At 56.8% G+C, this 15,951-nt stretch overlaps 1 protein-coding gene across 3 annotated transcripts; it reads left to right on the top strand.

The window, feature by feature from the left end:
• The first annotated feature begins 889 nt into the window (after window positions 1–889).
• LOC146346451 (uncharacterized) lies at window positions 890–14,951 on the top strand. Of its 3 annotated transcripts, XM_084854747.1 has the most exons (10): window positions 916–1,427; window positions 2,464–2,519; window positions 5,353–5,403; window positions 5,785–5,841; window positions 7,696–7,731; window positions 7,860–7,991; window positions 11,445–11,489; window positions 11,719–11,767; window positions 12,581–12,645; window positions 14,765–14,945. In XM_084854747.1, exons 1-9 carry the CDS (start codon window positions 1,009–1,011, stop codon window positions 12,618–12,620), a joined length of 885 nt encoding a protein of 294 aa, XP_084710873.1. In that variant the 5' UTR covers window positions 916–1,008; the 3' UTR covers window positions 12,621–12,645; window positions 14,765–14,945. The 3 variants fall into 3 exon arrangements, with proteins under 3 accessions (XP_084710875.1, XP_084710873.1, XP_084710874.1); XM_084854749.1 differs by having other exon boundaries at window positions 890–1,427; window positions 12,581–14,951; XM_084854748.1 differs by lacking the exon at window positions 14,765–14,945 and having other exon boundaries at window positions 11,719–11,763; window positions 12,581–12,659.
• Window positions 14,952–15,951: the final 1,000 nt, after the last annotated feature.

Below are 15,951 nucleotides of genomic sequence, written 5' to 3'. Positions count from 1 at the left end.
CACGATCCGGCGCGGGCCCGGCCTCCGCAGGCGCGTTCACAAGACTCCACGCGCCCACCACGCGGTGCTGGGCGGGATACGTGGCGCGGGCTTCGGCGTGCTGCCCAGGCCTTTCCCGGGGGCCTCCCCGGCCGAGAACGCAGCGCTCCCCGCTGGAGCAGAGCCGGCCGGGGCGGGCAGAGGGCGGCTGATGCGGGAGGGGCCCCTGCAGCTGCCCCGGCGCTCCCCAGAGCCGCCCAGCCGCGCCGCCTCTGCCGTCGGATCCAGCCCCAGCCTTGCGTCACCCTGGCGGGGCCTTCATCCGGCACCGCCGAGAGGCGGCCTGCGCATCAGCTTAATCCGACGCTCCGGGGCCGCAAAGGGGCCATTGTGCCTGGGGGCACCTTCCGCGCTGCGGGCGGGAGGGCGGAGGGGCTAGCGGCAGGCAGGCACGGCCTCCCCGCTGGTGCGCGCTCGCAGCCGGGCCGGCCGGCTACAGAGAGAGAGATCCGTCGGTGTCGCCGGTCAGCTCCAGACACTCTTGAATGAACCGGCTCACCTCGATCCCATTCAGTCCGGCGTCAGGCCTGGCGTTGGCGCGGACATGGCCTCGGTCGCCCAGTGGGAGGGCTGTGGCCCAGATTGGGGAGCGGGCGGCAACCCCGTCGCTTCTCTCGGACCTCTCAGTGGACAGACAGACGAGTCCCCCGAGCAAGAGCCCGTCTAGTCCTCTTCACCCCCCAGCCCTGAGTTCCCAGGGGGCTTCCTGCAAGGCCGTGGCCCGACCCCAAAGAAGCGCCGGCGCGTTGGCCGTCGGGGCTCACGGACTGGGCGTCCTGCCAAGGCGCGCGGGGTGCGTGTGTGCGATGCGAGTTGCATCGCGGGGGGTGCGTGTGAGCAACGGCGGCCTGCCTCGCACCTCCAGCTCCAAGGGCCCCGGCTCGGTGGCAAAGGCTGGGCAGGGGCGCTCGCCCTTGCGCGCGCGCTCTGCCTGGGACCCTGGAGAGCCGGTGCCAAGCGGGGCAGGTGATGCTGGGCTCTGGGGCCGGGCTCGGGCTCGGGCAGCTCCGCGGGCGGGGCGGGGCCACTTGGGCAGGTGCAGCTGGCCGGGCGAGCGTAAGCAGCGCTGCTCCGACGGAGGAATCCCCTCCTTGGCAGCCGCCCGTACCTGCCCTGCAAGGCGCGCCGAGGCCGCGCAGGTGTCTTTGCGCCCCGCCTCGGCCTGCCAAAGCTGCGACTGCCCCCTCCCCCTCCGGCCAGCCTCCGGATTGGCCGGCCCCCGGGGGCGGGCTCCTCCCTGGAGGGAGAGGCCCATATAATGGGCCTTTGGCTGCCGTCGCAGGGCGAGCCGTGCCCGGGTCCGAGCCGAGCTGCCCGAGCCTGGATCCCAGCGCTCTCCGACTCACGTGGCCCGCCCAACCGCTTGGGATCATGCGAGCGCAGCGCAGGTGGGTCCCCCCCCCAGGCCCGCCCTGCTGAGGCTGCGAGGGTGCGGCTGGCAGCCCAGGGGCTGCAGCTAGGCTGGGCCAGGCGAGCAAGGTGGGCGCCAGCCACAGGAGGGGGCCCAGCAGCAGCTGCGGTGAGGGGCAGGTTGGCTTTCCCTTTGACTGGCGGCCCTGGAACTGACCCCCCCCCCCCCCCGGACGTTCCCGCTGCGGCGGTGCTGCTGCTTCAGCTCCTGGAGGAACGAGCAGCAATTGGGGGTGGGGGGCCAAAATTGCACCTTGCCTGGGGCACCAAAACATGTGGGGTGGCCTTGGCGACGGAGGGAGCAGTCTGGAGGAAAGACGCCCGCTGCCCCCTCCCTGCTCAGCCACCAGCTTCACAGGGTTGGGGGGGGATGCCTTGTGCAAGTCACCCTGGAAAGATCCAGCCACATACATGCTGGAAAAGGCTGCGCACAGGATGTGCCATCCATGTGTGGCCTTGCTGTGGTTTGCTTTCGGTCCAGCCCTGGAGGAAGCCTCATGTCTGGCTTGGATATCCGGGGGGCAGGGGGATGGAGGGTAGATGCTTGGTCCTGGTGCCAGCAAGAGCTGTGGCTGCACTGCAAGACGCGGACCGAGGGAGGGGGCGTGGGAGGGCCTGACCCTGCCACCTGAACATGCATAGGATTGCATCCTCAGACTACCATATGCTGGTATTTCTGTCCCACCCCCTTTTGCCTTCAGTCCCTGCCCACCACTGGACTGCAGCCCCTGAGAGCTTCTCTGGAATTGAATTTGGCCCTTGGTGTGGAAGAGGTCCTGCACCCTGCCTTACAGCAATCCTGTGAAGCCAGCCATTCTTACCCACACTGTGAAGGCATTCTTACCCACACATGGCCGATGGGTGGCTGAGAGGGAGGAGGCTTGCCTCAGGCGGAGCAGGACGTTCCTGACTGAGCTGAGATTCCAGACATGGCTCACCTCAGGCTCTTCACCATCACTGTGTTCTCCCCCGCACACTTGCCACTCATGGCCCCTCTCCCCTTCCTTCTTGCAGGTTCCTCTCACTGACCGCGGCTGTGGTTCTGCTCCTGGCCATTGTGGTCGCAGATGGTGAGATGCAACCAGCCCCTCATCCTGTACTTGTGGGGATCCGTGGAGGTGGAGGGGGTGTTGGCACTGGGGAGCCCTGGCAAGGGGAGAGAAGGAGAGAGGGTAGATATGGCCTGATTTCTGAGGGGGTGGCAGTGTCAGCCTGCGTTGCAGCAAAACCAACAGAAAGCTCTTGTGGCCCCTTAAAGGCGAACACATCCATTGTGGCAGAAGCTTCCATGGGCGGCAGCCCACTTCATCAGATGCCTGGAGTGTTACCCTTAGCTGACAAGTATACATCCACATGGCTTTTAAACTAAACCCCGGGGGAAAGCCAACAGGAGGTGGGAAGCATCCAGCCTGGATTAAATCATCCTTAGGGGATGAAAATGAAAATGTTTTTGATTGCCCAAACGGAGAAGGGGAGGAATGAGAATATGGTGGACTATGATAGCCAAAAAGGCCTAAGTGCCATAGCAAAAGATGCACATGCCAGAGACATCTGGGGAGGGACACCGTGTGTAGGTGTTTCTATGCAAATGCTAGAAGCCTCTGCGCCAAAATGGGAGAGTTGGAGCACTTGGTTTTAAAAGAGAACCTGGATATAGTGGGCATGACAGAAACCTGGTGGAATGGAGAGAACCAGCGGGATACGGTCATCTCTGGATATAAATCATACAGGAAGGGCGGGGGCATACTGGGGGAGGTGTTGCTTTGTACGTCAAAGAGGGCATGGTGCTGAGCAGACTACAACACCCAGAAGGGGTAGGCTCTTCCACAGAAGCACTGTGGGTGACATTCCCAGGCTCTAAAACTAATTTAGTGCTAGGAATGTGCTATTGTCCCCCAGACCAGAAGGCTCAGGGTGACCTTGAGATGGACAACAGGATCAGGAAGGTCTCTAAACAAGGAAGTGTTGTAGTAATGGGCGACTTCAGTTACCCCCACGTTGACTGGAGAAATGCATGTTCCAGTGACGACAAAGAGGGTGAACGTCTTGAAGCCCTAAGGATTGTGCCCTAGAACAGTTGGTCATGGAACCAACCAGAGGGGAGGCGACCCACGAGTAGCGTTCCTCAGTGGTGTTGCCCAGGACCTAGTATGAGATGTAAATGTGGCTGAACCAATTGGAAACAGTGACCTCAGTGCTATCAGATTTAATATAGTTAAGTGGAAAATTGCCCAGGAAGCCCAACATAGTCACATTTGATTTCAAAAGAGGAAACTTCTCTAAAATGAGGGAACTGGTGAAAAGGAAGTTGAAAGGGGGGTCAAGAGGATTAACTCTCTCGGAAGTAACTGAAAAAAACAATAATAGAAGCTTAGCTAAAATGTATACCACAGCTTAGGAAAGGTATCAGCAAGTCCAAGAGGTCATGGGTATGGTTAAAGAGCAGCATATTAGAGAAAAGAGGGCTTCCCTCAGAAAACTGAATTCTTGCCCAAATGAGGAAAACAAAAGGGAGCACAATAAGAGATGCAAAAAAGCATTTTGAGGAGCATATTGCTAACAACATCAAGGCCAACAATAAAGAATTCTTTAAATACATCAGAAGCAAGAGACCAGCTAGGGAGGCAGTTGGACCACTGGATGACAATGGATTTAAAAGAGTACTAAAGGAGGACAAGGAAATTGTGGAGAAGCTGAAGAAATTCTTCTCATTGGTCTTCACTGCAGAAGATATAGGACAGATATCTGACTGATGTTTTCAGGAAGGGAGTCTTAGGAACTGCGAATGGCCAGCAAGGGGCGAGGCCGTGTCTTCCCTTCCCTTGAAAAGCTTTGGCTTGGTTCTAGTTGTCATTCTTCAGTGTGCAGCACTTTCCCCAGAGTCTTCCAAACCTTAGGAACTGAGGCAAATCTCAGAATACTAGAACCCAGTGCGGTCCTCCCCTGAAGCTGATTGGTGGGAGATTCAGGACAGATAAAAGTAAGGACTTCTTCACACAGCGCATAGTTAATGGAACTCGCTACCACAGGATGTAGTGATGGCCACCAATTGGGATGGCTTTAAAAGGGGGTTAGACAAATTCCTGGAGGATAAGCTATCAGTGGCTACCTGTCCTGGTGGCTGTATGCTATCTCCAGTATCAGAGACAGTATGCCTATGTGCACCAGCTGCTGGGGGCAATGGGCAGGAGGGTGCTGTTGCAGTCATGTCCTGCTTGTGGGTTCCCGGTCGACAGCTGGTCAGCCACTGTGTAAACAGAATGCTGGACTAGATGGATCCTCGGCCTGATCCAGAATGGCTCTTACGTTCTTATGGTTGGGTGCATGGGAGTTGTGAGCTGTCGGAGAGAAACAGAATGCAAGAAATACAGATGATGGTGATCATGTTAAAGGTTAAATGCATGTAAAGTAATTTCAGAGACCATTCAGAAAGTAATGTTGATAAACATCCTGGCATTGGTAGTTAATTAACACCAGTACATAGGAACATAGGAAGCTGCCTTATACCAAGATAAAAGCCCGTTATCTGGATTCAGACTGCTGACAATAGTACTGAACTTGCTGATAGGCGCCAGTTCAACAGTTTCATGCTGGATGTCCACTTTGAAGTTGCTTTCTTCCAGAATAGCCACCTTAAAATCAGGAACGGAGTGACCTAGGAGGTTGAAATGTTCCGCAACTAGTTTCTGAATCTGCCCTTTCTGATGTCAGATTAGTGTCCGTCTATTCTTTTGTGCAGGAATTGGCCTGTTTGTCCTGTGTAGAATGCAGAAGGGCATTGCTGGCCGATGGTGGCATATATGTTGTTTGCTGGCCTCATGCAGAGTAAAGAGACCACTGTGGCCCCAAGGGAATGGTGCCTGCCTGTGTGTGCAATAAACCCGTCTCTCTCCCTCTCCGCAGAGCCCCTGACCTCCCCGGATCCTACTGCGCCAGCAGGCAGCCAGACACCAGGTATACATAGGGGATGAACGTCTTTCGCACAGAGAACGGGGTGGCGGGAGTGCAGAGAAGCACCTCGCCTTTTCCTTAGCCCATGCAAATGGGCTGCAGAGTTTGCCAGGGACCTGAGCGGTGCTCTGCTCTGAACTGGAGAGCCGAGCTCTGCTCTTGGGCAGCCGGCATCAGTGACCAAGAAGCACAGTGCTCCAGAGTCCTCCACAGCAAAGAGAGAGCAGAGCGGAACAAAAGCCAGGCTAGGAGAGGAGCAGGTCTTCCGACGGGCATCTCCCTCCCAGAGCCTGAACCTATCAGGACGTGGCTACCCAGGCCGATTGGGTGGCCAAGGGGGAAAGGCCCACGGGGGCTTCACTGCCTCTCCCCGCTCTCTTTCAGAGCCTGTGGCAAATTCAGAGCCCATCATCTCTGGCAAATCCGAGGCCTCCGGAGAAAGTAAGTGAAATCCTGGAAATGTGATTTAAATGGGCGGAAGAGGGAAGATTCTGCTGGCTGCTATCTCTGCCCCGTAGAAACCAGCCACGTCCCCTAAGCAAGAGGGTCCTTCAGCCACACGCAGTTACTGGAACAGCAACACAGGCACATTGAAAGATGTCGTTGCTGTATCCGTTCACCAACCAGGGTGGGAAGCCAAGGGCTACATTTCCTCTGTGGTAATGTTCCAGGGGCCGCCTGCTAGCTGTGGATGGGGCCAGAGACACTCAGCCTCTTTCTCTCTGAAGCAAACTGAGAGAAAAAGAGAGGAAGAGTGTGTGGAGGTGTGTGTGTGGGGGTAGCCATGATCATAGAGCCTGATTTCTCCCTTCCCATGACGGCTGACTTTAGCACCAGCCCCCCCCCCCCCCCCGGAAATTCCTGCCTGTGTCAAGCCTAGCAGCGCACATTAGCCACGTGCAGGACTTTGGGGACATGGCCACAGGCCACCTTCAGTGGCTTGCAGAGGTCCTGGAGCAGGGAAGGCAAACAGGCTCACAGTGAGGGCCTCCATGAAGAACATGGGACCATCACATTTTGGGAACAGGGCAGGGCAGAGGCTATGCTGCTGCCTCATTTCTGAAGCGGGGGGCGGCGGCTGGCTTCCCCCCACTCATACATCATCCACCCACCTCTGGCGGCCTCCTGCCTTGGCTGTGCAAGCTGGGACCAGTGAGCTCAGGGCACCTGGGGACAGACAGCTGCAGGTGCAGTGTGGGGAGGCGGGAGGGGGATGTTGCTTCCTAAGAGGAGACGTTCTGTGGCTCAAGCAGGGAGGAAGGCTGTGGTTCCTCAGTTCTGATGGAAATGCCCCCTGCCCATGCTTGGGGGCACTCTCTTTTTTACTGCTACTTCACCCATGCCAGAGCCCAGTTCTGCTGCTCTGATTCTAGCTGCAGAGTAGGAACTGTCCTGTTTTGCTCACTGAGACTTCCTTCCAAGTGAAGCTGTTCAGGGTTGGGCTGTGAGCCCTGGAGATGTGTGCTCAGTGGCCCACCCTGGAATAGTCCCAGTCTGCTTCATGCTGAATAGCACCCCCAGATGGGAGGTCCCCTTCCTGCCACATCCAGCTCCCCAAAGTGAAGGGGGCGTGCAGATTATTCCTGACTCTCCGAGGGCTGTCTGTTGCAGTCAGGCTGGGCGGGGGGCTGCCGGTGAAGCAAAAGGTGTGCCTGGACGCCCACCTGCAGAGAGGCCAAACCCCTCCCCACCATGCACCCCCACACAGTCTGCTGGACTGCCCCCATGAACGGTGGGCTGCTTTCCCTGCTGGCGCCTCACTGGGCCGTGTGGAGGTGGAGTCCCAAATTGGGGGCCTCCGCACACCATCGCTTCTCCAGGCCCCGCGCTCGCATCAGCTTCCGACCAGCAGCCAGTGGCCCTCGGCCGCCAGAGACAGGCCCTCAGGGGAGGCAGCTTTTGATCGCCGCCGCCGCATCACAAGAAGGACCGGACGGGTGTCTGGCTGGTGCCCCTGCTGGGCACGTAGAGCAGCCTTCCCCAGCCTGGCGCCCTCCAGAGGGGTTGGACTGCTGCGCCCAGCTCTGGGATGCTGTGAGTTGTAGTCCAACTCCCCTGGAGGGCGCCAGGTGGAGGAAGGCGGGCTTAGGTCCTTTGACTGGACAGCTGCTGCTGCTGCGAGGAGGCAGTGTGGCATGGGCTGAGGCAGGATCTGGCAGCTGCCCTCCCCCCCATGTTGCAGAGCGCCATCAGCAGCTGCTGCTAGACCGGGGGCTAACAGGCTGGGGATGGCAGCAGGACTGGCGCGCAGCCTCCTGGCAGGCATTCTCTGACCCTTTGTCTTCATGCCCGCAGGTGAGATGGCAAGCCCCTCGGAGCAGATGACCACAGGTGGGTTGGAGGCGGCTGGCTGGGCAAGCTCCCCTCCTCTCCTCCAGTTTCCACCCACAGGGGAAGGAGACCAGTGCAGGGAGCCCCAGTGCTGAGACTGGCCTTCCTTCCTCCCTGTCTCTGTGCAGGGGTGGCCCCCGTGAGCTTTGCAGGGGCGGATCGCTCCCACACCGATGAGCTGAACGGGGACGTGCTGAACAGCGATGCCTCCAACCTGGGCTCCTTCGGCTTGGACCCACTGCCTGGAGACACACCGAGCAGTAAGTCGGCCAGGCTGGAAGGCCTTCTCTGCCACAGAACCGGGGAGGGGAGCTCTCGATGTCTCCACTGCTGGAGGAGGAGCGCCTGGCCTGGCGGAAGCACACTCCCACTGCTGCATGCCCCTCTGGTGCCCCAGGCCAACAGGCCCCTTGTCTTCTCATGGGCACAAGTCAAGCTCCCGCGGCCGCCTCCTGAGTATCAGTACTCATAGAACCATAGAATAGCAGGGTTGGAAGGGGCCTGCAAGGCCATCGAGTCCAACCCCCTGCTCAATGCAGGGATCCAGGTCAGAGCATCCCTGACAGAGGGCTGTCCAGCCTCGTCTTGAAGGCCTCCAGTGTGGGAGAGCCCACCACCTCCCTAGGGAATCGGTTCCATTGTCGTATTGCTCTAACAGTCAGGAAGTTTTCCTGTTGTTCAGCCGGAATCTGGCTTCCTGTCACTTGAGCCCATGATTCCGTGTCCTGCACTCTGGGATGAACGAGAAGAGATCCTGGCCTTCCTCTCTGTGACAACTTTTCAAGTACTTGAAGAGTGCTATCCTATCTCCCCTCAGTCTTCTCAAGGCTAAACATGCCCTGTTCTTTCAGTCTCTCCTCATAGGGCTTTGTTTCCAGTCCTCTGATCATCTTTGTTGCCCTCCTCTAACCCTCTCCAGTTTGTCTGCATCCTTCTTAAAGTGTGGTGCCCAGAACTGGACACAGTACTCCGGATGAGGCCTAACCAGTGCTAAGTAGAGGGGAACTAGTACTTCCCGGGATTTGGAAGCTATGCTTCTATTAACGCAGCCCAAAATAGCATTTGCCTTTTTTGCAGCCACATCACATTGTTGGCTCATATTCAGCTTGTGATCGACAATAATTCCAAGGTCCTTCTCGCTTGTAGTGTTGTTGAGCCACGTATCCCCCATCTTGTAACTGTGCATTTGGTTTCCTTTTCCTAGGTGCAGTACTTGGCGTTTATCCCTATTCAATGTCATTCTGTTGTTTTCTGCCCAGCGCTCCAGTCTACCCAGATCACTTTGAATTTTGTTTCTGTCTTCCAAAGTATTAGCTATCCCGCCCAATTTTGTGTCATCTGCAAATGTGATCAGCATTCCCTGCACCTCCTCCTCCAAGTCATTAATAAAAATGTTGAAGAGCACTGGGCCCAGGACTGAGCCCTGCGGTACCCCGCTTGTTACCTCTCCCCAGTTTGAGAAGGTCCCATTGATAAGCACTGTTTGAGTCCGATTCTGTAACCAACTGTGGATCCACCAGATCGTTGTTTCATCTAGCCCACTTTGAGCTAGTTTGCTCATCAGGATATCGTGGGGCACTTTGTCGAAAGCTTTGCTGAAGTCGAGGTATATGATGTCTACAGCATTCCCACGGTCTACAAGAGAGGTTACTTGATCAAAAAATGAGATCAGATTTGTCTGGCAGGACTTGTTTTTGACAAATCCATGTTGGCTTCAAGTAATCACGGCATTGTTTTCAAGGTGCTTCCAGATGGATTGCTTTATCATCTGCTCCAGAATTTTCCCAGGGATTGATGTCAGACTCACTGGTCTGTAGTTCCCAGGTTCCTCTTTTTTACCATTTTTGAAGATAGGGACAACATTATCCCTCCTCCAGTCATCTGGCACTTCCCCGGTCCTCCATGATTTCTCAAAGAGAATAGACAGCGGTTCTGAGAGTTCTTCTGCCAGTTCCTTTATTACTGTAGGATGCAGCTCATCTGGCCCTGGAGATTTGAACTCATTCACAGTAATTAGGTGTTCCTTGACCATATGCCTATCGATCTCAAGCTGCAATCCTGCCCCTTCAGCCTGCACTTCGCCTTTGCCAGGGGTGTCATAGACCCTCTTTTGGGAGAAGACTGAGCCAAAGTAGGAATTGAGCACCTCTGCCTTTTCTTTGTCATCTGTTATCGTTTTGCCATCCTTATTAGCTGAACAACCGTTTCTTTCCTCTGCCTTTTACTATGCACGTAGCTGAAGAAAGCCTTTTTGTTGTTTTTAGCATCCCTCACTAACCTCAGCTCGTTCTCCGCTTTAGCCTTCCTGACGCCATCCCTGCAATTCTGTGCTACCTGCCTGTACTCTTCCTTTGTTACTTGGCCTTCTTTCCACTTCCTATATGTGTCCTTTTTTGTTTTCAGGTCATCCCTAAGCTTTTTGTGAAGCCACATTGGCTTCTTCTGTTGTCTTCCACCTTTTCTTCTTGTTGGAATTGTTTGTGATTGTGCCTTGAGAATTTCCTTTTTTTAAAAGCTCCCACCCATCTTGGACTCCTTTTCTCGTTAGTGTCGCTTGCCATGGGACCTTACTGATCATTGTTCTGAGTTTATTAAAATCAGCTTTCCTAAAATCCAGGATACACGTTTGACTACTCTCAGCTTTTGCTTCCCTTAGAACCAAGAACTCAAGTACAATATGGTCGCTTTCCCCCAGAGTTCCTGTAACTGCTACTTTATCCACCAAGTCTTCTCTGTGGGCTAGGATCAAGTCAAGGATAGCCGATCCTCTAGTTCCTTCCTTGACTTTCTGTAGGAGGAAGTTATCCGCCACACAAGTCAGGAATTTCCTGGAGGTGCCATGTTTTGCAGAATTTGTCTCCCAACAAATATCAGGGAAATTGAAGTCCCCCATTACTACTACATCATGCTTCCTTAAAACATTGGCTATTGGCTTTTCAAAAGTTTCATCCTCATCTTCTCCTTGGTTGGGTGGCCGGTAGTAGACTCCGCCCACCAGGTTCCTTTTATTCTTTGCTCCATTTATTTTGATCTAGATGCCCTCGATGGGGCTACCAAGCTCATCCTCCTGTATTTCTGTGCGGAGATATGTCTTTTTCACATACAGTGCAACCCCACCTCCCTTTCTGTTCCTCCTGTTCTTTTTGAACAAGTTATATCCTTCAATTGCTGTATTCCAGTCATGAGAGTCATCCCACCAAGTCTCAGTTACACCTGTCAAGTCATAGTTTCCCTCCTGTATTAAGAGTTCAAGTTGGTTCTGTTTGTTTCCCATACTCTGGTCATTAGTATATAGACATCGAAGACCATGTGCTTCATAGTCTGGCTTTCTTCCTACATGTGTCTGAAGAGTATTATTGGGCGCTATCAGAGCTGTTCTCTCCGTTGCGGTGCATGCGCCTACGTCCATTGTTACCCCCAACATTACATCTCCCTTCCCCGTAGGATTCAGTTTAAAGCCCTCCTGAAACTCTGACCTTCAATGGCTCTGGCAAACAAGACATCCCCTTCCCAGTCCTCTGGCTTGGCCATCGCTTCCCAGAACCCCCCAGAAGTCCCTCTCCTGACCTTCGATGGCCACAGGAGAACAAAAGGAGGGTTGCTGCCACCTTCAAGCCCCAAAGCGGACCAGTCTGTCTCGGTTCCTCCCCGACCGCTGTGAGCCATGCGCCATTCCTTGGACATGGAAGGGACGTGTGTTTCCCTTTTTACAGGTCCTGCCTTGGATGTGCCTGTTCATTCGCACGAGTCCCAAGAAAGTAAGTTTTCCCTGGGTTTGGGGCCACAGAACATAGACAACCTGCAGGGGTGACCCGAGTGCTGGGGCACCACCTGGGTGCAGGCCCTACAGAGGGGCGTGTAAGGCCCTGCCTCAGGGCAGGAGGCCTGGGCTGGCTTGGGAGGTGGCAAGGGAGGTGGGGTTGGGAGCCACAGCAAGCCTCAGCCCTCGGCCTCCCTGAAGCTGCAACCTGGAATGTTTCTTCCCAGGCCTGGACCACGAAGTGGATTCGGAGGAAGCCCTGGCCTCTCAAGATAAGTGTCCTAGGAAGTGCTGGGGGCTGAGCAGGATGGTTCAGAAATAGAGCTGGCTCAGAACGTGCCCCTTCCAGGAGCTGCGGCCCCTCCAGCCCTACGAATGAGGCATTTGCTGCTGAGCCTATAGACCCCATTCACTCAGCCCTACCCCGCCTCTCACACACAGCCCCCTGGCCTGGCTGCTTGTGTCAGTCCCTCCCTTAAAGCAGAGGTGGGCAACCTGCCCCCCCCCCACTTCTTCCAGTGCAGCGCTCTCTACCCCTTGGGCATTGCCTGCGGCCAGTGCAGGTGGCCCACCTGTAGAGAGCCCTTGGAAGGGCGCTCCACTGGGCCCGTGCTTTCAGAGAGGGCCCTGCCCAGGCGGAGGGAGCAGCGCTTCCCCAGCCGAGTACGAGGAGAAGAGCCCTTGCATGTGTCCCGTGATGTGTCTGTTCATCCTGCGTGTGTTCCTGGGGCTTGTCCCCACAATCCTAATCTTTTGAGAGGAGCAGATGGACCGTTTGTCCACCTGGCCCCAGTGCAGTCTGGTCCGGCTGGCGGGTCTCCAGGGTCAGGCTGGGGCCTTTCCGTGCCTCACTGCTGGAGTGCCGTCCGGCTGGATCCTACCCCTGGGCTGCGGGCCCAGCACGAGCGAAATGGGAGTGACCCCCCTCCCTCCGCCGCCCGGGGCAGCCTTAGGGAAGTTCACTGCCTCGCCTGCCAGCAGCTCCTCCACTTAGAAGGCACGGTGGAAGTCGGTGGGGGAGGGCGTGCCACGGGCGGGTGCAGCCACAGGTCTCTGGCAGGGTGCTGAGCTCCCATTTCTTCTTTACAGGCATGTGAGGAGGGCTGCTGCCTTGCCCACCCCGTGCTGAAGATCCTGAGATGCCCCAGCAGACAGTGACCGCTCCCCGCCTGCTCCTGTGCCCACCAAGCCCAGCCGGCCTCTGCTTCATCCCGCAGCCACCCCACACTCCGGAACCAGCACCACAAGGCCTCCGCAGCCCGCTCTTTGCCCGCCCTTCCAGCCATGGTGCTCACAGAAGACGTGCATGTGTGAGATGCGGCGCAGGGCATGGGGGTCTGGATGGCACTGCCTGCTCTTTCCACCGACCCTTCGGCATCTGCCTCTCCTCCTGCGCTCGGAAATGACCAGCCCCAGCCCCTGTCCTGAACTCCCCTTGGACAGGATGTGCCATCCCAGACAAGAGGCTGGAGGGCCAGGGCTCTTCCTAGAATCATGGGAGTTGGAAGGACCCCAAGGCCAACTAGTCTAACCTCTGCACACCTGCCCCCTACCAATTAGCTGATGCAAGCCATTGCAGGATGACCCCTCAAGCTGGGACAGGTGCACAGGCAAAGGACCGCCTGCAAGCCAAAACGCTGGGGCTGACTCCTGCAAAGGAGCCAAGCCACACAGGGCAAGGGAAAGCAGGTGCGTGCACGCGTGTGCGCACGCACACACAGCCCCCAGGGTTCCTGAGTTGACCTGACCTAGAGGAAAGGGTCCTCCTAAGCAGAACTGTGGCAATCAAGACTGACCCAGCCACAGCTTCATCTCAAGGAAGATTCAGTTGGGTGCCACCTCCCTTGGCTGGACATCCTGCTCAGGACCGTTTCTGCTCTCAGAACTGCCCCTCGCCTGCCCTCCCTGCTGGGCCAGGCCTCGCTTACTTAGCTAGACCCTGACACAGGAATGCTGGCTGCAGACAGCCAATTCTTCTAGGGGCAAGGGGTGCTGGGGGCCAAGCCTACCCCAGACCTAGCCTACCCCACTTTCAAGCACCATGGTTTTCATGATTTGCATGACATCCAGGTTTCTAGCCAGAGGCCTTTCTATGGTTGGGGTGGGGACAGGGGCGGAAGTCAGGATGTGCTGTAGCAGAGGGAGTTGGGCCGGGCCCAGAGAAAGAGGAGGGAGGAGTCCAGCTGCCTGGGAGCGCCCCCCCCCCACCAGCAATATTCCTGGCTGCTGTGCTAGAAAACAGGGTGGGCAGGGCGGTAGAAGCCTCATTCCCCCAAGCTTGCCCAGGAGGTGGGAGGGTGGGACCTGCAGAGGGGTCCAATCTGTGCCTCACCTGCCCCGTTGTGCCGAGTAGGGCCACAGGCCAGCCACGGACCTGCAGCTCACAGCAAGCCCAGACCTGGTGTGCAGAAGGCCCCAGGTGCCCTCCAAAGGGACTCAGGCAGAAGGGCTCAAGCAAGGGCTTGGTGGGCCAGCACCAGCTGCAAGACCGTCCTGGTCCGGGTGGAGCACGCAGCGAGCCAGTACCCCCTCTCCCCATCTCCCGGCAGGCCGGGGGGGAGGTGGGCTGAACAGCAGCTTAGGTCTTTGATTCCTGCCCACAGTCGAGGGGAGGAGAGCTTGGCACTAGGGTAGGGGTGGCAGCTAGCAGCCCCTTGGGCCAAGCCCAGTCCACAGACCCACTTTAAGGGGCCCCTTGGGGAGCTCCACAAAGGGTCAGTTCAGGCGAGGTGTGCATTTTGCACACAGGCTCGCTTTTTGCACATACAAATGTGTTACATCTCCTTGGGTTTTATATGTGACACCCCAGCTTTGCGCTTGTGGCTGGGCCCTGTTGCCATGAAGGCCAGCCTCCCAAGCAGCACCGCCTTTCCTTGAGCGCCTGGGACAGCATTGGGTTGCCCAGGCAAATGCAGATCGTGTCCAGATACCAAGGGGCACCCCACAGACCGATTCTCCCTGCCCTTGATCTACTGGCTCCCTTTCAACTCTTATGATTCTATGAACCAGGGAGCAGGGCAGGAGGGTCTCTGCCTCCCTCTCCACCCGGGGGGAAAAAAAGTCTGGAGCTGTGCCTCTGCCAGCTGAATCCTGACCAAGGGGCAACTGGGACAGGACATGGGGAAGAAGTCACTGCTTCGGGGCCCAGTCTTAATGGCTGGATTTTCTTTCTGAGGTTACTAATGTAGAGGTTGGGTATTTAACAATACTGCTGAAGTTGGCCAGAGTGATGCTGGTGGGGGGGGGGATCTGGAGGCCTGAGGGGAGCGGCAGTGCTACTGTTCCTGGGGGGTGGGTAGATGGCTGGCTGCTGCCTTACAGCTGTGGGTTTTTCCTAGGTAAGCATAGTGCTGCGGCGGGTCTGCCTTTTCTGTTGCTATCATGAGCTGCTCGTGCCGTGCCTCTGTGGCGACATGTGCCATGCAATCTTGCTCAATAAAGACAAGCAAACAGCACATCCAATGTGGTGTCCTAGCACCCAGAGGTGGGGCTGGCAGATTGTCTGGCTCCACGCCTGGGGCCAGAAAGGTGCTCAAGAGAGGCGAAAGCCACATTCTGACCACGGCCTCAGCGCCACTGGAGGCAGGAACCTGTGCAAGGGCTTGGCAGTGCGGATCAAATGACCTTCCTGGAGGTGCTGTGGTGGGAAGTGCAGCACAGTTTGGGCGATGGCTAATGCAGCAGTCCTTACAGGCTGCCCAGACTTCTCTGTGTTCAGCAGTTCATTATGCAGAATTCACGTCCAGCCTGGTGACCTGCAGCCAACCATCGGGCCATTTAGTTGGACTCCATGATGTGAAATCTGACCGTCCCCACTAAGCCCACATGGCCCCTCCTGGCTCCCTGCTTCCACTGCCACCTCTGTTGGTTGAGGTTCAAATTCTCCCCCTTCAGGGATGTATTTGCCAAGGGGGCTTGGACCAGTGGCCCTAGTTCCTCCTGTGCAACATGGAAAGAGTCCCAAATCGTTGCATGGAGAAAATTACGAGGTCTGAAATCTAAGAACCGCGAAGCACTCGGAGCATGAGCAGCTCTCTAATCAGTACCAAAGGAACCTGAAACTCCAGCCTGGGGGTCTGGCCGTCTGGCCTCACACAGTGGCCCCAGGGCAAGCCCAGCTAGGGGCGGGCAATGGTGTTGGGGGGGCTGCTCTAACATGCACACAGCACCTGAGTGCCCTGGCCCGGCTTGGCACAGCTGGCACAGCGTGCGCAGCCTCCAGGGCCCTCCCCGCCATAAGGAAGCTGGGCGCTCCCAGGGTGCTCTTCCTCAGTGAGAAGGCCCAAGCTCGTCCTGCACCCAGTTATCAGCCTCTTGCTGCCTGAGAGGGCTGGGCGGTGCAAGCAGGAAGAGGCCCCTTTGCAGGATGGAGCTGCTCATTTGTCATCGATGCTCCCCCACTGGGGGTGGGGTGGGGGGATTCTGCTGGTTTCCCTGGGCCCTCCCCTCCTGCGAGATGG

The sequence above is a fragment of the Heloderma suspectum genome, chromosome 4 (assembly GCF_057233095.1).
Source record: "Heloderma suspectum isolate Gila_16-S chromosome 4, 16-S_ref, whole genome shotgun sequence".
Classification (NCBI taxonomy): domain Eukaryota; kingdom Metazoa; phylum Chordata; class Lepidosauria; order Squamata; family Helodermatidae; genus Heloderma; species Heloderma suspectum.
This window is presented reverse-complemented; position numbering and strand designations above follow the sequence as displayed.

What these genes read in the sequence shown, in the direction of transcription:
- LOC146346451 (XM_084854749.1), top strand. Translation starts at nt 1,009, where the DNA reads ATGCTGGGCTCTGGGGCCGGGCTCGGGCTCGGGCAGCTCCGCGGGCGG. An exon ending in ATCATGCGAGCGCAGCGCAG is followed by an intron (nt 1,428 to 2,463) that starts GTGGGTCCCCCC and finishes TCCTTCTTGCAG; the next exon opens with GTTCCTCTCACTGACCGCGG. An exon ending in CTCGGAGCAGATGACCACAG is followed by an intron (nt 7,732 to 7,859) that starts GTGGGTTGGAGG and finishes GTCTCTGTGCAG; the next exon opens with GGGTGGCCCCCGTGAGCTTT.